The sequence below is a fragment of the Dermacentor andersoni genome, chromosome 1 (assembly GCF_023375885.2).
Source record: "Dermacentor andersoni chromosome 1, qqDerAnde1_hic_scaffold, whole genome shotgun sequence".
Classification (NCBI taxonomy): domain Eukaryota; kingdom Metazoa; phylum Arthropoda; class Arachnida; order Ixodida; family Ixodidae; genus Dermacentor; species Dermacentor andersoni.
In genome coordinates, this window is record NC_092814.1 from 176,719,618 (window position 1) to 176,743,096 (window position 23,479).

A 23,479-nucleotide genomic window follows, 5' to 3' on the forward strand; every position below is an offset into this window, starting at 1 on the left:
TGCGCAATCACAAACGATATACACACATCATTTCTCCAGACGATGGCACTCAGCCCGCGTAGCGCGAGGATCTTGTTGGGCTTTCACGGTGACTTCACTGCAGCTGAATTCCGAATACTGCATATGCGGTGAGGGTAGCTTTATGAACTTGTTGATAGGTCATCTTGTAGGTTGTTGTAGTGCAGACAGAATGACACAGGCATAGAAGGCACATGAGACAACACAGCTCTGAACAACCAGCTGCAAATAGCTGTTGTTTACGTGTGCCGTGTCAGATTGCACCGAACTTGCAGAAACTGCCATTGTGCATTCCAAAACGAATGTAAACTTCAAAGAATTTTTAAATTACGAAAGATGCCTATTGTTTGCTTCTACCAAAGGAAGGTCAATAATATTTTAATGTACATGTTTTCTTCGCTATATTAAAAGAATTATGCAGCTTGTGCCACAAAACCTGGCAGCTAGCAACCCTGGGCGTCGCACCAGTCGCATTGTTGAAATTGCAATCATGTGAAACGGGCCCTCTAAAAATCGCATTGCGACACGTGCAACTGCATCGATTTTCGACATTCCAGTCGCAGCATGTGAAACAGCCTTCACCCTCGCACACCTTCACTCGCACATACACAGGGTTCGTGAGGGTCCTTGAAACCCTTGAAAACCCTTGAATTTGAAAAGATCGTTTTCAAGGCCTTGAAAGTCCTGGAATTTTCGGAGATCCTTGAAAATCCTTGAATTTCCTAAATTTTTATTTTTAATAAACTTCCAGTGATTGTATTCGAGAAAATTTCAACCCTCCTTAATTCCCGCTGTGATTTTGTTAAAAAAAAAAGGGAATTCTCCGGCATTTTGAATTGTCTGGTAAAACTCAGGGAATTTGTGCTTCAATCAGGGAAAATTGGCTGTCATTTTATTGAAAGGGAACGAGAGTAAAAGAGAGGACTTGTTACCGATTGTCTTTGACGCCGTGTCTTTGGCTGGAGGAGTTGCCTGTGTACAGTCAGCAATCGATTTTCTGGACGCCCGATTTTTGTGAAATGCCCGATAGCGCGTACAGCTTTGAGGCTCCACCAGGCGTCCCATAGAGTCGATGTATAAGAACATCTGTATTTCAGACGCAAGACCCTTCGCTGTCCGATTTTCAGGAGCTTTTGCCGTGACCGTAGGCCCCAAATGGCATTTATTAAAGCCATCACCGCCGTTTTGATTATCTTGCCGCCTCGAATTATCCAGCGCTCTCACACGCCGATCTTCTGGCAGCAGTAGCTACCACCGCGGCAACACTATAGGCTTCGCTTCTTCGACGTTCGCTATTAAGGTTCTTGCCGTTCGGTGCCGTGTTTTTCATTGAAAGAATTCGCTGCTGTCATTAATCGCACCAACTCCGCATCTGTAATCCTCGCGTATGGCTTCGAAGCTTAAAAAGCGTGGCGCGTTGCATAATGCTGGTTCCCGAAAGGCAGCTGCGCCTCAGCACAGCGATGTTACGCGGTGAAGCGTACATGAAGTATTGCGGTGAAGCTTAACAAGCATGGGAAGGGGCATTGTCACGGGACACAGTACGTATTCCATAATTATACACGCATGTATAATTATGGCCCTGCGTATGGTCCTTGAAAATCCACACACAGGACCTTGAAAGCCCTTAAAAACCCTTGAATTTTTGTCATATACATCAGCATGAACCCTGCATACAGTGCATGGCGTGCGGCAACGATTTTGTCGCCCTTGGACTATACTCAATCTCACAGCGAAGGCAAAAGTGCGCCCGGTGTGTCCATAAGATTTCTTTAGTGCCTAAAATATACTGGCTAGAGTACCGAAGGCGTGCACTCATGTGGTCACCATGGTGATGCCTTCCCACAGCCGGCGCTGCTAATCCCTAAGGTGTAAAACCCCTGAACTAAGTTGCAACTGTGTGCATTTGCGGTATAGACCTGCATGGGTAGTACAGCTGCACTGCACTTTTCACCATGAAAACTGTCTTTTCTCTTTGCCTTGACAGCCCTTTGTCTAAATGCTTTGCTGGTGGGAGACGTAAACGCCCTATGAAAAAAATCCTGCACACACTAGCGTGATCAGACGCACAAAACTTTGAACACCTCCTACCACCGGGCTCGCCGGCTGCTCTTTATTATTTTGTCTATTGTTATCAAAGATTGGCTTTGGAGCATTCACCGAGAGACACCACTTGAAACAAACACCAAAGGTTTCTGTGCATGTTGATCACAATAAGTCATTATGCATGAACCTGCCTCACGGCAATTTGGATTGCGGTCCAGTCACTGCTGTTGCAGTATCAATCGCGGGCGTAGCACCATACACAGTCCTGCTGAGGGAACTTAATCACCTGTATCCTGGCTACCATTCTTAATGGCTAGTAAAAAAAAAAAATGATGCAGATCGGGTTTATCGCAGTATTGCACGAGGGACACTGTTTTAGAAAAGCGGGTTAATTTCTTTTTCTTTTGCTAGAGCATTACACCAGCTTTGAATTTTGTTCACTTTCTTGTTAAATCCCAAGGGATCTCAGGGCTGCAGTCCAGTGATGAAGATATCAGTGGGTCTCATACCTTGGATAAGGTATATCGACGTTTTTGTCGATATAATGCTGTGCTTGCCGATTCGAAATGTTAATATATTGGTCAGTAGGTGTTAATTAGTGTAGTATATATGCAAAAAGAAAGCAAGTACACCTTTGCTCTTTCCGAAAATGTCACTGTCTTCGATGATCATATCTGGTAATTAACACAAGAAGTCAGAATAAGACTCTATTCGTGCATTTTATTTAGAAGACGCAACTTGCTTTACATAGAAATAGTTCTTATGCAGCTACCTCAACTTTCATTCCCTTGTGTGAGAATAAAGCAAGAAGCAAATGAAAACGCCGATCATATGTATGGCGATTTTTCATCTACAATGTTTGCAATATAGAACAAAAACTGTCCAAAAGGCCAACGTAATAATAATAAACGGTCCCTCTCGGGCAATCTCGTTGACAACGCCATTCACCGTAACTTTGGAAGTTATCTCAGTGTAAATCTTCTAAAAGTGCTTCATGCAGACAACATATGTTGGAGTCAACTTCTGGCATCCCTTTTGATTACCTGCTACAATTCTGCAAGCCGTGTAGGGTCTGACGGCGTGCCAAACATAGATACAGTCAAAACACGTGATAATGAAATCCCGCTACAGCGAAATTCTCGCAACAATGAAACATTTTCGTATCCCCGGTGAACGCCCATAGGATTCAATGCATTTCATGCTTCTCTGCAACGAAATGTCGCTGTACTGCACTCCCTCAACGAAATTTGCCGGAACTTAACTCCGCATATTGCCTACTTGCGTAAGGCTAGCAGGCTCCAAGATGTGCTCAAATGCAATTGCTTTGCACTAAAATTGCGTAAAATACCACCACATTACACTTGTGTGGGCACCACCATTTTTGTTCACAAAAACAAAGAAGCACCGGAAGTGATCAGTGCACTGGAAACACCTCATGGCCGCCATCTTGTTTGTTGATCGGCCATTTGAAGTGGCACGCATATTGCTACCGACATGTGACAACAGCTTTTGCACTCCTACTAGGCAAGATCGTAGATCACTCTTCGAAACGCACGTTAAGTTTGCGTTCTCTGCGGCTGACGACTCGGCAAGGCCTAGGCCAATCCCGTTTGGCCAAACTGAATGCGCGTTTCAAACAACAATTGCCAATTGCGGCATTGCACTGCGTAATGTGCTACTCGGTGAGAAAAATGCAGCATAAACAAGGAAATTCATGTCCCACTGACATGGAATTGTTTATGGCGCTTGAGATGGCAGTTGCAGCATATAGAGTGTCACGCATCGGGCCATGATTGAGTGTTCGTCCGGGAATACACATCCCTTGCTTCAAGAGCACTGGTTTTGGTGCCACCTGACTGTCATTGCGTGTGGATTTGGCGCCGGACGTAGATTTGCGCGAAAGGGCTGTTATCTCGATCGTTTGCCTTCGGGTACACGAGATACGATCATGTTTGCGCTTGGCACCAGACGCTTCGGCGCTACGGGAACCAGCGTGCGCTGGAGAAATACTGCTGCATGCGCTGTTGCTCTGCATTCAGTGCCGAGTTAGGCAATATCTTGCAAAAGTGATCGCACCTCCGAAAGCAGTTGACCGAGAATACTGCGCTACGGCAGTACCGCCACTGCTGGTCAACGCATGCGGCACACTTTGTACTGTCGGCAATGTGGTTCTATATCCTCAAGCAAAGCTTGCAAAGTAGGCTAACGGAGTTTTGACAGTAAGGTTTTGTTCTGCGAGACATTACCTACCTGTGTGGTCTCTTTTCGCAATGAAGAAATTCTCTCAAAAGCGGATTTTTTCGCGTTCTCCGCCGATTTCGTTATTGCGAGGTTCAATTGTACCTTGTCTGGGTTCGACCGGTAGGCACTGCGACTCCTAAAGCTGGTTCCTTATTCTATGGTCTGACACAGGGCATGAAAGATTTATTCTCCGTGCCCTGATGCTTCGCATAACTTTAGGCAAGTAGGACAACAGAACGGGACGAAAATACAGCATTGTGTCTTCGTCCCCTTGTGTTGTCCTATGTGCTCTCTTATGCTGAACCTCAAGTTATGCAGTGCCAACTAGCCCACCAGTCTGTTCTTTTGATGCTTTGCATTTAGCATCATTAGTTGGTGCAACTTCCACTCACATGGGCTCAAATTGCACCGCACGATACCAAAGAATACCGCACACTGGAACGAAATGCTTTGCATGGGGCAAAGGGCAACACATGGACAACTGCAGCGCGCTGGAGCTACTGGCACCATTGCGACACCTTAATGACACGCAGTGCCCCTGGCGTTCAAAGTTGGAAGGCAGCGCTAGCGCGGCCACCTCCTCCCACTGAAAGAGCCCTCCGGTCGCCACTCTAGCATGTATATTCTAGGCACTATGTAATTGCTATCTCAGTAAAACAAGTTTTGACTTTGGTCGACTTATCTGTGGATTGGATAGAGACGTAACAGTGCAGGTTGCCAACGTAATGCTAAAATCCACGAAATTTAGGATATGTATGTTAAAATTGCGAATTTTGCCATTGTTTGAATGTAACGTGAGGGTAAAGTTCAAGCAACGAAAATGGTGAAAAAACTTGCGTTACAATCAAGTAAAGATGGTACTGCACAGGCTGGCTGCAGTGTGCTCATGTGCCAGCCTGCGTCTGCTTAAAGCTCCCCTTGGACGGTACCAGGTGGGATGGGTGATTGTGTCGTATAATCGAGATGTTCAATATATTGTTTTTATGGAGATTTTGCCAGGACCAAAGCAATTTGTCTTAAAATGTGGGTCATCGCATGACCCGGACACATATGATCGAGGTTGCACTGTATATATATCCTTTTTTTTTTTTTTTTTCAGTTGTTCTCTCCTGAAGATCCATTGACGTCTTGTTTGGGGGTAAGTTTTGTTATATGTTTTAGCAATGTATCATCTATTTTGTTCTGTTCGCTGTTTCTAAAGTTTGCCCATGTGATGCACTATAAATATGTGTATTTTTGTATTTTAGTGAGGAAACATTTTGTCTTAGAGTACTTGAAACAGTGCAGTGGAAAAAAAGAAAAGGAACAAGCTCATGATGCTATCATGCAAGCTGAGGCTCCATATGTGCCTTGCTGCGACATGAAAATGGAGTTCATTCATCAAGCTGATTTTGTTCTATTTTAAATTTAAAAGTGCATGGTGCTTCATGTATCGGCAAACTTTAAAAATGATGAACCGCACTCGGAGCACTGTGCTAGGCATGTGGCTCTGTCTTCACAGTGCAAAGTGCTGTGCTTAAACTTGCACACAGCTTTGTTAACTTCATATTTTTTCAAGTTGTTGTTTCAAGGTCCTTTCAGTTTTATTTTGAACTATCATAATCTCTGGTCTGAAATTTGCTGCCAAATGTGGAGTTCTGTGTTTGGTGGTGACATTCTAGCCAGTTTCTGCATTTGAGTTGCCAGTACCTTTCTTCTTTTTTAAAAATATTTTTTAGCCATGTGCCTGTTCGCAGTTAACAGACCGATTAATAGACAACTACCGGCGCCACTGCTGCCGCGGTACACGCCGGTAGTTTTAGTACCCCAAGAGCGTTGGCACACGCAGAGCGAACGCATATGCAGCACGGAATGCGCCGAGTCTTTTTTAATCGCTTGCAGCGTCTTTTCAACGGTGCACATTGTGTTAGTATAATAAAAAAATAAACTGTTTGCAATAATTTTCATAATATCAACAGAAGCTGTGTTCCTCTTAAAGGGCCCCCCACCAGGTCTGGCCATATTGAGCTGACAAGCACAGTGCATACAATGCGTGATAATGATCATGTCTGCAAAGTATTACATCGCTATACGCTGAGCTAAGAGGAAACTTTAGCTCAGGGCCAGCTGCAATGCTGTCTGTTAAAATGCATGTAAAATGCAGAAATCTTTTCATAAGACAACCGCTGGACCCATTTGAATGAAATTTGTCGCATTTGACAGAGAAAGTTAAATTCTAGTGACCAGGAGAATATAATTTTGATCTAGAGCATATAATTCTTTTAGAAAATTCTCATAAATTAGTAAGGTTTGAAAAAAAAAATGCACACTAAGGTTACAAATTCGTAAGTCTTCACCCAAACCCGATATTGCTGTTCTATCAACTGCATCTGTTAGAGAATCTAAAGGGGATAAATTTTATATATTAATTTACAGCTTATGTGAAATTGTTAAATGTTACGAGGGTTCTTCCACAATCCTACTTACAAACTAGTGCTACATTTTAGAGCGGTGTATAATACGTCAATTTTGTCTGCTTTATATGTATTATAAAGTGCATTTCAAAGAATTGTGATATCGTTTTTCATGCCTGAGTTAAGAAGTTGCAAACTTGACTCTTCAGCTTTTTCAAATTTTGCAATTTCAAGAATGTTTTAAGATGCATGACCTAATTTTAAAAAATCGCTGCTTCAAATCACCACATTATGACGTTTTTTTTAATACAACAAAGTTCATCCACATCAGTGGAGTGGTTGCAGGGAAAATGATTTCTCCATTCCCATGTACTATTTAGATAGGAGCTGCTGAGCTGTAGCATCCTCTTAAGTGTTAAGGTGCAAGGTCCATCAAAAAGACACAGTAGCTGGCCATAGGAATGTGTGTTGAGCACTAGTAAATGAGCCTAACAGAAAGTCAAAGAAATTATTGTTTTGTACTTTATTTTCTTTATTGAAGTACTGATGCAGCTCCTAGGGCATCTTAAAAAAAATATGTGCAAAATTTAGCATGGCATAGAATGGGGCACTGTGGCATTTGTGCCACAGCAGGTGCTGTTATGTTGGAAAGACACGAAAAGATGAATAGACAGTACAGGAACGAGCAATTTCACTGGTATGCATCTGCTCTGGATCAGTAGTGTTTAGTGAAGTCTTAGTAGTATTTTCAAGTGAAAGAGGCACTGACGAAATCAAGCGATACCAGATGATATTAAGATATTCAAGACGCAAGCATCACAATCAAGCGCTGCTCACATAGCCAGTCTTGGCCATCGTAAACAATTAGGATATGTTGCTTGGTCCGACTTCCTGGACTCATTTGCTGCTCGACAGCGCTAACCACATGTCTGACTGTAGAAAATAAGCTAAAATAGTATTCATGGCTAGATAACACTGTTTTCTTTTGCTTCTGGCATTACTAATAAGGAGCGCTTTAACTGCAGAATTGCGGGTGCATATCAGCAAGTACGTCTCGCTGTATAAACAAATTGCAACTACTCTGATGCAACAAATAACAACTTAGAGCTCGTCTATTAATTAACGAACAGGGTGTCTACCAACTGGGAAAACCGGGAATTCTCAGGGATTTTTTAGTAGTCTGGAAAAAGTCAGGGAAAACTCAGGGAATTTAGGTCTCTATCAGGGAAAATTAGCGTCAATCTTACTGAAAGGGTCGAAAGTCGCGGTAATGCTGGCTCAGTAACAGACAGGAATCTTAACGAATCGTCTTTGATGCCCTGTCGTCGGCTGGAGGAGTTGCCAGTGTACAGTCAACGACCGACTTTCCGGATTCGCGATAATTTGGACGGCTTCGCGGCACCGTCACGCACCCCATAGAATCAACGTATCAGAACGTGTGAAATTTCCGACGCAAGAACTCTTCGCCGTCCGATTTTCCGGACGTTTTGCCGTGACCGCAGGTCCGAAAGGGCGATAATCAAAGGCACCACGGCTGCCGTTTTGATTACTTCGCCACCTCGAACCGGCACTCTCGCACGGAGATCCGCTGGCAGCCGTTGCCACCACTGCGACAACGCTAGGCCTAGCTGCTTCGACGTTCGCTGTGAAGCTTCTTGCCGTTGGGTGCCGAGTTTTTTATTGAAAGAATTAGCTGCTGTCAGCAATGACATGGACTCCGCCTTTGTGGTCCTCGCGATTGACTTAGTAAATGCCGTTTACTGAATGTCAGCTTCGCCTCTGTACAGAAATGTTACTTGGTGAAGCATACACAAAATTATTGCAGTGAAGCATAACAAGCCTGGGAAGGGGCTATTGCCACGGGACACAGTGTGTATTCCTTAATTATACACGCGTGCACCCGGTATTTCCTGTCGCAGTACAAGCACCGATATGCCTAATATGTGTACCGACAGGCCTTCAGAGCATTTTCGAACGTGCCTGTGGCGGTTTGAGTCCCTAAGGGCAGTAAATGACACATATTTTTATTTTTTTTCCAACTGGCCGATTTTTCGGACGTTTTCGCGGCCCCTAAGGAGTTCGAAAAACCGGTCGTGGACTGTGCAACTGACCAAGATGCTTCAAATGGTCCTATGGGCGAACGAGTGACGGAAGGAGGACGAGAACAGAAATGACCTACGCATTGAGGAATAAACGGGAAAGGAAGCTTGCTGCCGCCATTTTGAAGGTGCTTGAGCTCAAAAAATAAAGTTTTGGCTGATGCCGAGATGCAGGTGTCCCTCATCCAAACCAAAATTAACTCTTTAAAGCAGTGAAACACAACACTCGGGCGTCGTGCGCGGGCTGAGAGTATGTCAGAACAGTTGAGGTTGACTTACGAGCTGTTGAGGGAGAATCTCAGTTGTGACAGATTCGGGCCTCATACCACTGAGCTTGCTATCAGTTGATGGAAATAGCTCATATTCGAAAATATTTGCTTCTATATGCATCTCCTTTTTATTCGTATTTGAGAATGTGTGACTCCATTGCAATTTCTTTCGAAGACACTTTATTTGCTGTGCATTTTACTAACCCCTGCCTTATATTCTCTTTTTGAATAACATAAACACTACTCCTTAGTATTCAAATTGGATTAAGTCACTTTTTTAATTTTTTTCATGTGCTTACTAGGGAGTGACAGCATGAGGCGATATGTTTTCAGCCCGTCTTGACATAAAGCATAGTTCTGCATCACTCAGGGAAATTTGCAATGGCACTCAGGGAAAACCTGGAAAACTCAGGGAATTTGGAAATGACAACTTGGTAGACACCCTGACGAAGCATTTAGTTCACTTGTACTTCTACACTTTTTGCATTGAAAGAAAAGTATTGAAGAAAGCATAACCGCTGCTTCACATGGTCAGAATAGATATGTATGTAAGTCCGACATTCTTGTAAGTTGCTCATTCGGTGGTCATTTCAGAGTATTCTTCCGCATTTTTAGGGTCATCTAGCAAACTGACTAAGCTTTATCGCTACAGCAAGCACTTTGTAACAAAAACAGTGGAACACAGCTTTGTTGTTGTTTCACTCAACTATTGGAGCTCTCGGAAAAGATCAGTTGAATATGCGATGAAGCTTATCACTCCTAGTGCCTCGTAGCATCTATGCAAGTAAGCATTGAGAGAAATATTTTTTGGAACAAAGAAACGTCTTTCAAGAAGTTTCAAAGCGTACCGGCATATCCAATTGCAATACATGCACACATTATTGCCTCAGTTGAGGCACTGCTTAAATGTAACCACATGAGCACCACTGTTTCAATACACAAAGTGTGATAATTTGGGCATTTCAAACTCGAATATTAATGCACAGCGCCTTTGAAGAGCAATGATATACAGTCGCCGACCGTTTATTCGGACCTCACGGGGACTGCGGAAATTTCCGAATAAACGGGTGTCCGAAAAAGCAGATTAAGAAAAAAAAAAAGAAATCCTTTATTTCCACGCATTTATTCGGGTTTGGCAGTAGGCTTGACGAAATTATGAATGTGCGGTTGCACGCTGTTCCATTTACACGCAATCCGATAAGCCTGAATCTTGGAGAGGGTCGTACGGTCACTATAGGCGGCTGAAAGCACAGTCACTGCTTCTGCACGCTCCGCATGCTACGGCAGCGTAACACATAGTGCGTCATCTTCCGACTCGGAGTCATCGTCCGGCGGTGCAGCAGAAACCTGACGAATGATCTCGCCGCCATCGAGTTCTGCGCATGTCAGTACAGCAGTGTGAGCACCTGTGAAAATGTCAAATGAGACAGTGTCCGGAACCACTGCACTGCACAGGTCTCGGCAGAACACTTTCGGCGTCAGTAGGGTGCACATCGGAAGGCGACAAATCCTAGGCCTCCCGGCATCCGCTTGCCGGCGTTCCCCAGCGCAGTCTGTGCGGACACTGTCAGTGCCGTTAGACACTTGATGCGATGTTTCTGTATGCTGCATTGCATCACGGCAACCTCAGCACAGCACACAAAGCAAACATCACCACGCTGTCATGCCTATACCACTCGCACAAACGAAAAACATGGCCTATTTGCAGCATCGTGCACGAATTAACAAACAAATCAGCTGCTGGATTGTCTTGACATGGCTTACTGAGCTGAGACCGGAACTGCTCTAGCCACAAACCAGGCAGAAACGATGATGATGAGTGGGAATTTGCAGTAGCGCCACTTCGTGGGACAGCAAGGAGGCTCCGTACAAAACAAAAATGGCGTTCAGCAAGTCGAACCATGCACCGGTCAGAGTCGGTGCATGGTGCTCTCAATCGAGTTCGCTCAAGGAGTGTCCGAAAAATCAGACGAGAGGTTGCAAGGTGTCCGAACTTTCGGCAGTTGTTATACATTATGGTCTATGGGGAGAATGGCGGTGCCGCGAAGCAAGACCGAATAGTCGAGCATGTCCGAGTTTTTGGAGTCCGAAAAATCAGTCGGCCACTGTATGCCCTTGATGTTTTCTACCATGAACAAAAAAAGAATGTATAAAGTCGCTTTGCATAGCAGTGTGTGTTAACAGCTTTAAATAAAATGCAGTTCACATCGAGAGAATAAATTTTGTTGCCCAGCCTCTCATCTGGGCAGAAGTTTAACTGCTAAATATGTAATCCTATGAGCTGTCCACCCACTGCTTCCAGAAAGCTTTAGTTGGCGTAGAGCCGGAGTAAATATATATCATGCAGAGCCTTCCTGCTGTGTTTGATTACCTCCCGAGAACTAGTACGAGTAATATGGCAACAAGAGAACTTCCAGAAAGTGTGCGCATGCGCAGTAGGCATGGTGCGATCAGTGTATTGTGAGGAGCCACACTAGCCAGTAATTCAAAGGCAGTTTTATTCTCTTATGTTCTATAACTATACAGTTGACTCACTATAACTCAAGCCTATGATTTGAAATTCTGGCCTATTCAAAAATGTTTCAAAATTTTGGCTAGATTACTATGAGAGGATATTCAATAAGATATTAATAGTAAGAATGTGCCTGCATTTGATAAGACTGGCTGTTGTGTGCATTTTGAAGGGCACTGCTACAATGTGGTGCCACCAACCCAGTCATCACAATACAGGTAACTCCCGTTAAGATGAATTCGGTTAACCGAAATTCTCAGATATTCTAAACTGTGTGGGAATGTTTGGTTGGTTTTCCATAGACTCACTAAAGAAACCGCTTAATAAGCTTGGAATGGTGAACAGCAAAAAATGGGTCATTTCATCACTTTCATAGGACAAATAGTGTTTTCTTCCTCAATGACATGTCAGTCATGTTGAGCTGGTTTTATCAAATCAAATCAAAATTTTATTCATCTTCATTTGGTACATAGGTTTTCATTTCCTGTCCAACCTAAGCACAGCGTGCTTGTTGGTTGTTCAGGCAGCATAGTGAATCATCGAATGTGTACCACAAAACAATGAAGTAAGGCATACTAGTACATACTAAGCATATTATACAAAATTATAGAGACATAATGAGTACAACTCGAGCAAAATTAAAACTAAGTAAATAAATAAATAAAGGACATCATAATAGCTTTACAATGAGCCATATCACAACTCACAGAACATCTAAGGAGCAAATCCAGGAAAGCAACCTTCTACATGCAAGAGGCCATCAGTGATTTATCTGCAAAGATGAGCACCATTTCCTTATTGATTTTGTCATTTTTCGTTTAGTTTTGAAATTTCCAAGCGCTTCTCCAAGTTCATTAAATATCTGTGGCACGTAATATCACCTTATTTTTTTCCTGTAATGTGTAAAGCATCATGGCTTAATGTATATTTCTGTCTTTCTTAGGGCAATGTTCTTTTTGACAGGTACTTTGAAATCCTTTACATAGTAATGCCGTGTGAGCACAGTGTAATAAAATAGTTCACACATTTCTAGTATGCCAAGCCTATTGTTCCTCCTTGTCAGCCTGTTGCAGCATAGTTCCGTAGGTTGCACTGTTTACTATTCTTTAAATTATGCGGTTTACGGCTCCCATTTTGTGATCAGAACAAGTTCCATACAATGTAATACCGTAGGTTATAACAGATTCAGCCAGCGCCATGTTTATGGTGCGCCTCAAGTACATCGAAGTTTTACCTCTTAGGTTGTACATCATCGCAGACACAGCTCTAAGACTCTTACATATATACTGCACATGATCATTCCATGTTATATGCTCATCAAATATTATTCCGAGATACCTGATTGCTTGTTCAAATGGTATTGCATTACTATGCACGGAGCGCAATGTGAGTTATGTAAAAAAAGAAACTCCCTTAGGAGAATTCGTTTGTGTGGGTTTCTAAAACAGGTAAGCTTTGTTTTTTGCCGATTTAACTATTTTGAATTTTGCGTCAGCCAATCTATTATCCTGCACACATCTTGTTGAAACACTTTGCACCCAAGATCTAGATCAGTGAGTTCTAGTGCTGATGCTGTGTCATCTGCATATTGGAAGATTCTTGATCTTAAATTCAAAAAACCCAGTTCAGACACGTAGATATTAACCATTTCGCTGTCACGGACGTACCGGTACGTCATCGCGCTTCCCCCCCACGGTGTCACTGACGTACCGGTACGTTCTCTATCGTGCGTTCAAAATTTCGCGCCTGAGCGCAAAGCTGGCGCTCCTGAATTGGCCACGCCATCTGTTGACTCTTTCTACAAGTTCGTATATTCTCCCCGACCTGTCTTAACCCATCTATTGAAGAGTACGGTGCGACTGCCACTCCCCACTTTCTCTTTGCTGAGTGGCGCGGTGGCTCCGCGTTCTGCGCGCGTGTGGTTATGGGTTCAAGGGTTGTTCTGCCATCTCCGCTGGTTTGAAGGTTTTTATTTGGTTGGTGTGTCTGCTACGCCGCGTCAAGTGCCGTGCCGTTGCCTCTCCGAAAAGAGTGACTCGATTGCTGCTTTCGCTCTCTCGCCGAACCCTCGCTTCCGACTTGCAGCAGTAAACGTAAAGCCCTTCGAACTTTGTTTAGCCTTTTTCCATCTCCCTCTGTCTTCTTGATCACACAACGTCCCATTTCTCTCCGTTGTGAGGGCGACTGAAAGCGCATCCTCCCAGCGCGCGGTTACTTTCGGATGGCTGAGCGCGCGGCACCTTCGTCTGCTCATTGGGGCGGTGGCTCAATTCCGATTTAGAATACGAGCCGAGCTCGGATTCGGACTCGGACAGAGTCGCATGCGAGGAAGAGGGTTCCGCGTCGTCAGATTCGGATGTTGAACGGATTTTATAGTCAGGCTGATGATGATGATGATGTTTACTAACAGCAGCTGCAGAACACTGAAATGTGCATATAGCATTGACTACGTTATTTGTATACCAATCATAATCAAAAATAAATTGCTATGTTCATTCCCTGTTATGCTCGTTCCCTGAAACCAAGCCGACACTGGGGGTGCGTCACGGCCAGACAGGTCCGACAGCGAAAGGGTTAAATAGTAATGGGGCCAGAGTACTTCCTTGCGGAACACCAAATTTTATTGCTTTAAATTCACTGTATTTGTTTTCAATTCTAACACACTGTGATCTGTCTGTGAAATATCCCTCAAGGAATTGATGAAATCGGCCCCTGAAACCTAAATTGTCCAGCTTTTGCAACTATAAGGCATGATCAAAAGTATCAAATGCCTTTTATAGGTCTAAAAACAATGCTAGCATAAGGTGATTGTTTTCTATTGTGGTGTTAACGTAATCCGAGAATTCTTCTAAGAGCGTAGTTGTGTTTTGGTCTTTTGTGAACCCATATTGTGCTGGGTTATTTAATGAACATTTATCGCAGAAAGACTGCATAACGGATGCCATGTGCTTTTCCAAAATATGAACCAGGGCAGGTATAATAGAAATCGGTCAATAGTTTGCGCAGTCACTTTTCTTTCCACTTTTGTACACAGGTCTCACTATCGAAGCTTTCAATTCTTTGGGCATCATTCTGGTTTCTAATATTCCGTTTAGTATTTTGAGAATCACACATTTTAGTTTGTTAAAGTTGTAGTACAGATCTCGTACGCGGGTCTTATCAAAACCTGGTGGTTTGAACATCTTCATTCTACCTATTATATTCCATAGCTCAGCTTCTGTTATCGCAGAAAGGTACGCTGTCTGTGCGCATGAAAGTATTGGCTTATATTCAATACGATTCGTACCATGAGCAATGCGCAGCTTATCTGTTGCGTGAATGAGTCTCGTTCAACAGTTCACACAATGACTGTGTTTCTTCCTTTGGAAAGTTTTTGTCAATGACCTCCTCAATCGTAGCGTGTTTGACGCGGCCCATTAAACTGTTTGCCAATTTCCATGTTTTTCTTCCATCATTCCTGTTTAGCGCAAACTGCTGGGATAGGTATCTTCTTTTTGCCTGTCGCATTTTGACTGTTACAAGATTTCGCAATATGCAAAATTCCTGCCTAAGTGCGGCATTTTCAGGGTCCTTTCTACAGTTCTTCCAAGCTTTATCCTTCAAGTAACGCAACTCCATGATATCCTGCATTATCCAATTGTTGTCCGATGTTCTTTGCTTTATTTTGATAGCTTTGGATGATGTCTCGTATATGAGGTGGAACTTCTCGAGAAATTTATTATATAGCCTCATATGATCCAGAGGTAATATAGCATTCCAATTTGTGTTCTGAATAGCTTTGTCTATACTCCTGTTGTCTAAAATCTTCCTGATTCTATGTCTGATGTTTGCATTGCCTTCGTGGTTACAAGTTTCTTTCATGCTTACTAGTGCCACAAAGTAGTGGTCTGAAAGTTTCAATTTAACGACTCCTGATGAACAGTGTCTGTTTGCTATGCAGGCAATTATGTGGCCGATGCGTGATGTAGTTATCTTGGAACCTAAAAATTCCTCTCTTGTACAGTTATTAATAAGGTTAACTAAGCCAAATTCAGCCAGTAGGTCTAAATAGTCTCTAACTACTCTCTTTAAATTTAGCATTATATCTATATTTAGATCTCCCGCTAAAATAAACTGCTTCTCATTCATATATTTTTTTTAGGAGTGAGGTTAGTTCTTCAAGGAATAAAGGAATGTTCGTGCTAGGTAGTCTGTATATTGCACATACAATGTAAGTTGTATCCATCTTGCTAAGAGAGACAACCACCATTTCTGCGTTTTCTATGGATACCTGAATTTCATATGACAACCAGGTATTGCTCACAAACACGACCACCCCTTCTCCTTTTCTGTTTTCTCGACACCAAGCGTAACGAGAGTACCCAGCAAGGCTGTAAAAGCTTTGTTGAGTTGCATCAAGATTAACGTCTGTCAAGACGATTACATCTTCTCTTGTCTGTCGAGTGTTTACATAAGCACATAACTGGTCGCAGTTTTTCTTTATGCTTCGTATGTTTATATGTTATAAACTTAGCTGCTGCTTTAACTGTTCTTCCTTAATGAACTGATTTATATGAGAATACCACTCAGAAAAAGACATGAACTCTGCCATTAGTTTATTTTTTCCAAATCGTTTTCTGTTGCAATGATCATAGCAGGACTTCCTTCATTGCGCATAGTGAAATTCTGCCATTGCGCATTCAAATTTACAGCCCTGCTGTCTGCCCCTCTGTCTGCTCAGCCAAAACAACTTCTTTTGCGCTCGTGTCAAGTTTTCGTTTATGTATATGCCATCAGACCGGAGCGCGTATTTCTTCTAAATCCACAGATCGCGATCAGCTAATTCCTTAAATCTGACAATGATTGAGGGTATCTTCTCTTTTAGCCTGTGAATGGCCTTCAGTGAGTGACGTTCGACTGTGTATTTCCAGCTTGGCGCTAAGCCCCGCTAGAACCTTATACAGATCTTCGCCCTGTTTGTACGGAACACCATGTACCTCAATGTTTTTCCGCCTCGAGTACTGCTCAGCACTCTCGACGTTATCCTTCAGCCTTGCAATTTCATTGTATTTTTCTGCCATCTTTCGTGTCAGCTCTGCTGACGTTATCTTTAATTCTGCAATGTCCTTTTCTTGCCTTACGGTAGTGGCCATAATTTCATCATATTTATGCGACAGCAGTTCCATAGATTTTTCTATTCCTTCTGTTGTCATGCACAGTCTGTCTGCCTTTTTTTCCCATCTCCTAGTCGGCCCAAGACTGCCACCATCTTTTGGCTAATGTCCTCAGTCAGTTTTGTAACATGACTCAGTTGATTTTTCTTTCCTCCCTTCCCTTCCCCTCTGCGTTCCGTGTCACTGGTTTCTGGCATTTCTTCCTCTGATTCCTGCTTTCTACAACTATCACACATCCAGCCGTCGATTTCGCGTGGTCCCGTGTTTTTGAAAGCCTTTTAGTCATTCCCAAACATTTGCCCGCGTGGTATACTTTCTTGCATTTGGAACAAGATATACTCTCTCGATCTTTTTCAAACAACTTTGAACACTTTGTACAATCTCGCGGCGACATGGTTCGAGACAGAAGTGCAGTCCAGTGGAGCAAAAAGAAAAACGACCGATCCCACCAAGTAGGCGCCTCTTACCTAGAAGTAAGCAGCAAAGATCAGCACGTTGGTCGGCGCTCCACCGGACTCCACTTGGAGTTGGCTTGGAAAGTAACAGCACAGAAAGTGAGATCTGCAAATCTAGCTGTTACGTTTGATGGTATGTACTTGGCAGAAACGAGGCCACAAGAGTCATAATGGCATAAGCACAACCATTTCTTTGGAAACAGGGCTTTGCCTAGACTTTGAAGTTCTGTCCAACTATTGCCAGAGTTGCACTACACGCAAGCCATTTGAAAGTGAAGAGGAGGAAGAAATACGGCAAGCTTTTCATATGCCAATGTGTGAAAAAAAATGTACATTGCCCAGCACATGCCATGCAGACTAATGCTGCTTTGAGGATATGAAAGAGGGCGGAGTCCTACAGTACTCCACTGAGGTTTACAACCTTCCTCAGCGGTAGCGACAGCAAGGCTTGTATGGCTGTGTCAGTGGCAAAAGTGTATGAAAGTGTGCCCATCCCAAAAGAAGACTGCACCAACCATGTAGCCAGGTGGCTTGGGACTGCCCTGCAAAAGCTAAAAATGCCATGAGGGCAGAAGCTTACAGATGCAGTCATTCAGAAGCTACAGAGCTACTTTCAAGTAGCCATCACTGCCAACAGAGGAAGTGTGCGTGGAATGTATTGTGCAATCTGGGCATCATTCTTCCATTCATGCTCAGCGGATACCGCCAAGAGCCACAAGTTTTGTCCGGATGGAGAAGACTCCTGGTGTAAATTCAAGCGGGCAGAAGCGTTAGGTCAGGCAGCCCCAGCACCCGCCCATATTCTCGCAAACAGCCAAGGTGAGACAATGCTGCCCGTGTACAGAAGGCTGACAGAAGAACAGTTACTCGCTGTGTCAAGGGAAAAACTCAGAATGGAGCCGAATCATTGAACAGCAAGATTTGGCTGTTGTGCCCGAAGACGAGGTTTGCCTCGCGCACAGTCGTGGAGATGGCAACAGCACTCACTGTCTTGTGGGATAACCAAGGGCACAAAGGCTATGAACAAGTTTTGCAGGAACTAGGAGTGCTTCCCTCCAGGAAACTAGTTGTGCTGAGCAAAGATTGTGACAGAAGAAGGATTTCCAGTATGTCAATGAAGCTGACAGCAGAGGCAAGGTCTCACCATTGCCGTCTGGCCAAGAAGGCTCGCTTTGAGTGTCGTGCTCACAAAGACTCTGTGGGAACAACACAAGCCACAGCTGAATTCTAAAGTTGTGCACTGGATCTAGATACCCTGGCCTGCATTATGTGCAATTTTTATATAGATTTCAGTGCTACAACACAAAGAACTTTTATAACTTTCAGTTGTGTTTTTCTCAGCTTCATGTTTTTGGCCAAACATAGCTTTCGTGCACGACATTTGGTGTACTTATTGTGGTCCAATCAAGACCAAATTTGGTGTGCATAATCTTTACGATGTGTAGAATGCATTTATCTAGGTTTTAATGCAATCAGTTTATTTTTAAGAATGGAAATGTTAAATACACTGAGGTACCAGCCACTGAAAACGATGCACCAGATATGAAATTCTCTCAAAATGTTGCCTGTCAAGCGAATTGCATTATCTTGGCTATCAGCTCTCAGTGGAGTTTTAGGGACAAGAAAAGCCCTTTTGCACTGCTATATCATGCCAACTGCTAGGTGCAATAGTTGCACAAGCATGCACTGTTTCTCACTTATGCATGGCACTTAGGACATGAAAGCATCGAGCTATCACAAAACTAAAAACAGATTTGGAATGAGGATATTAAGCTATATAAGTGGTATAATATCCATTTGCCTAGCATTAATATTTAAAAAGAAAGGTTTCTGAGGAGCGTCTCCTCTTAACGGACCTCCACTACCACAATCCTTAGTCGAGCTCAGAGAACGCATCAGTGCTGCAGTGCAGACAATTGACAGGACTGTGCTACAATATGTATGGAATGAGCTCGATTATTGTCTGGACGTGTATCGTGTCACAAAAGAGGCACATATTGAATATTTGTAGAAGGTGTGTAAATTTGGTGAGTTTGTGGTTCTTTTCATATATCTCATGTGCGTACGTGTAACACTTTTGAGAATATAGCATTTTCAAAATGAATGAATCATTTATGCTAGCCCTGTGTAATTGGCACTGTAGCACGACCTCATTAATCTGTTCAGGACAGGAACTTCAGAACCGTTCATACAAAATGGTACATGTAGTACTATTTAACCTAAAAAGAGATATACACCTACCTACCTATAAGAAATAAACCAGATCTGCACAGCAGGAAGCACCATAGATGTGAGTTTTCTTCTTTGCACGGAGTGACAGGGAGAGTCCCATTTTGTTTGCAGATGCGTCACCACACCTCCGATTTTTATTTATTTTTTCAACCAATTTGTCTAGGTGCTTAATAGCTTGATCTTTATTATGGCGCTTCCTGCTATGGTCTGCTATGTGAATTATGAAAATTACCGGGCTATTTGCTTTGTTGTTTTTGGCCATTATATTACTGTCCATTGAACGACTATACTGAAAGACACTCTGAAGTGAGATCTCTATTAGGCCAATAAAAAGGAATGTCATGAGTACTGTCCTTCTTTAAACTTTATCCTCTTTGAAACTTTATCTCCGCCTAGCTATAGAGCTGCCAATTACATCCTCAGCTAACTTGTTTCCGTTACATTCGTCTCTCATCATGTAGCACTGACTTTCTTAACATGTTTTACTCTGGGAGCATATGTGCACATTGTTTGTTTGTTTGTTCAAAGTGTGGGTGACACTTCCGCAGTTTTCGTTATCCACAACAGCAAGGCAATATTTCTGTTTAAATGTGTGTTGACTGCCTTTTGCTTGAAAGGTAAACAACTAAGTATGTGAAATTGTGCTGTCTGCATTTCAGGAATTGGCTACTGAAAACAGGTCTATTTCAGACACCATAGGTAAGTTCGTCTATCACCTCTGTTTATTGCATATTTTCTTGATGTCAGCATGGAATGTGTAGTGAAGAGAATTAAAATGTACCTGGTAACTTTGCTAGTTGCTACTTTCGATGTAAAGCATGTTGCACCTTATGGCTACAGGGTACCAGGCTTATGGAAGCTTAGAAACTGTAGAGCTTGTAGAGATTATTCTTGGGAGCTATCTAAATGTTGCTATGTCTTGCTACACTGGGAAAGACACTAAAAGAAAATATTATGCTGAGTTAGATCAATAGATTATTCAATGAGAACTCTATCATAATTTTCTGTTTGCCCGTGTATCACTTTTGTATACATGTCATAGATGCATAGATATTGTAGAATTGCCACCGAAGGTCAAGTTGATGCCCTCAATTTATATTATTGGACAATTTGACTTAATCCCCACGACCTCCCTCTGTGCCACACTGTGAATCAGCCAGTGCTGACGTCACGAGAGAGGTACGATAATCCAAAATTGGTGTTGCGACTCCTATTTTTTTAACTTAGTCATTTTCCTGCTTCCATAAGGCGACGTTCGGCAAATTCATTATTACAAGCTGCATTTACATGAATGTGACAGAAGCATATTGTATTAACTTCCAAGTGTATTACATCTCATGTAAACAAGGTAATTCGCTAGGAAGGCATATTGCATCAAATGCGCCATGCAGAGGCAGTTTGAGATAGAGATTGCGCATTTGAGTAGCCCACATATACAGAGGTGTATCGTATCAGGAATTATGGAAACCTATTTGCTGCGGGTTGACAGCCAGCCAACTATCTGGTGGCAGCCACTGCATCACTGCGGAACATCAAAACAAACATGGTTGCTCACGAAGCAGGCCGCACATGATTTCTTTTCACTCGTGAGTACGTTACGGGCATCGAAACAGCGTCTTCATTGTCAGTAATAAATTACAGTAACATTGGTGAGTTACTTGACTCATGGCATTAGCGTAGACAGTTAGGCTTTGAGGAGATGAAAGCTGAGTCGTCCACACTCTGCTACCACTAGGCATGGCAACACTTGTGGATACGCTGGGAAATTTTAATATCCTAATACAGTATGGTACGTTTCTGCAAAACTTCGCCTAGCTTTGTCCACGCTAACAAATGAAGGAGAACCTGACAAAATGTAGCAGACACCCTGCAGGTACTTCTGGTGCATTTCACAACAAGCCATCAAAAGCAAGCTTATCAGAAGTTGGGGAAGCTTATCAAACTTTTAAATATGACCCTATAGACGGGTACAACTTAAAAAAAAAGGGGGGGCGTTTACTCCTCCAAGGCCGATGCACATGAGCCTGCACTAATTGGCGTGCACTCTAGACTGACGTCACGAGCCGGACGGCCGGTGACCCCACTGATGGAGATGACTGCTCGTGCTTTGACCGGGGCTGAATTGCGTCCGTCGCGTGCGTCTACCCCTCGTCAGAGTGAATTCCCAAACTGTTTGTAGTGGTCTATCGTGTCGGAAATATTATTGCGAGCTTGTGCCGCGTGTGTTTATTCTGAGCCGCGATCCGGTGGCGAAAGATTACAGCGAGCATCGCTGATGCTACGCTACACGAGCTGGCAAGAGTGCAGGCTTGCAACAACAGCAAAAAAAAAAAAAAAAAAAAACAGTCACATTCTTGAAAATAAGCTTCATGATCATCAGCCTGTTTTATGTCCACTGCAGGACAAAGGCCTCTCTCTGCAATCTCCAATTATCCATGTCCTGCGCCAACCGATTCCAACTAGCGCCTGCGAATTCCTTAAGGTCATCACCCACCTAGTCTTCTGCCGTCTATGACTGCGCTTCCCTTCTCTTGGAAACCATTCTGTAACCCTAATGGTCCACCTGTTATCTAACCTACACGTTACATGACCGGCCAATCTCCATTTTTTTTCTCTTGATGTCAATTAGAATATCAGCTATACCCGTTTGCTCTCTGATCCAAACCGCTCTCTTTCTGTCCCTTAACGTTTTGCCTAGCAATCTTCATTCCATCGCTGTTTGTGCAGTCCTTAACTTGTTCTCAAGCTTCTTTGTCCGTCTCCAAGTCTGTGCCTCATATGTCAGCACTGGTAAAATGCACTGATTGTACACCTTCCTTTTTAACAATAATGGTAAGCTTTCAGTCAAGAGTTGACAATGTCTGCCGTATACGATCCAACCCATTTTTATTCTTCTATGAATTTCCTTCTCATGGTCAGGGTTCCCTGTGATTAATTGACCTAGGTAAACATACTCCGTCACAGACTCTAGAGGCTGACTGGCAATCTTGAACTCTTGTTCCCTTGCCTGGCTGTTCATCGTTATCTTTGTCTTCTGCATATTAATCTTCAACCCCACTCTTACTTCTTCTGTTAAGGACCTCAATCATTTGTTGTAATTCGTGTGCATTGTTGCTGAATAGAATAACTTATCGGCAAACCGAAGGTTGCCGAGATATTCGCCGTCGATCCTTACTCCTAAGCCTTCCCAGTTTAATAGCAATGAATACTTCTTCCAAGTACGTAGTGCATAGCATTGGAGAAATTGTTTCTCACTGTCTGACCCCTTTCTTTATAGGTATCTTCCTGCTTTTCTTGTGGAAAATTAAGGTAGCTGTGGAACCTGTGTAGATCTTTTCCAAGGTATTTACGTAAGCAGTCTGTACTCCTTGATTACGTAATGCCTCTATGACTGTTGGTATTTCTACTGAATGAAATGCCTTTTCGTAATCTATGAAAGCCATATAGAGAGGCTTATTGTACTCTGCGGATTTCTTGATAACCTGATTAATGACATGGATGTGATCCATTGTAGAGTATCCCTTCCTGAAAGCTGCCTGTTTCCTTGATTGTATGAAGTCCAGTGTTGCTCTTATTCTATTGGAGATTATCTTGAATATTTTATATAATGTTGGAAGTAAGCTAATGGGCCTCTAATTTTTCAATTCTTTAACGTCTCCCTTTTTGTGGATTACAGTAAAAGCTCGTTAATTCGAACCGCAAGGGGAAGCCGCTTCAGTTCGAATTAATGAAAGTTTGAACTAGCGAAAGTTAAGGATAAAAACAGCACACTGCGATTTCGAAGCAGTAGGGCATTTCAGAAATTTAATGCTTGAAAAAGGCCGTGATCGTAGTCTGCTTTTTTTCCTTGAAGGCGACAGCTAGCACTTTTTGCTCCAACAAGCGAGTGTGGCGGAAGGCCTCCTCTTCACCTTCTTCAATACTGAAGAAGAGACGGGTAGCATTCAACCCAGCCATGGCCTCCGCAGCGGAGGGCCGCACTAGCGCTTTGGCTTCCTCCTCCTCCTCCTCACTGGCAACAACAGGTTCAGCGCTTCTGACCTGAGAAATAATGTCCTCAT

At 43.1% G+C, this 23,479-nt stretch overlaps 1 protein-coding gene and 1 pseudogene across 3 annotated transcripts in view; both read left to right on the top strand.

Annotated features, from left to right (window-relative positions):
• LOC126547186 (heat shock factor protein 1-like) overlaps nt 1-23,479 on the top strand; it is a 157,922-nt gene that overhangs the window by 104,679 nt on the left and 29,764 nt on the right. For 2 of the 3 annotated variants that reach the window (XM_050195073.3, XM_050195074.3), the window contains exons 9-10: nt 5,405-5,443; nt 20,078-20,117. In XM_050195073.3, the coding sequence (XP_050051030.1) occupies nt 5,405-5,443; nt 20,078-20,117 (79 nt within the window). The remainder of the gene's footprint in view (nt 1-5,404; nt 5,444-20,077; nt 20,118-23,479) is intronic. The other variant, XM_055062810.2, reaches the window with a different exon arrangement.
• On the top strand, nt 17,537-20,053 carry LOC126547193 (uncharacterized; annotated as a pseudogene).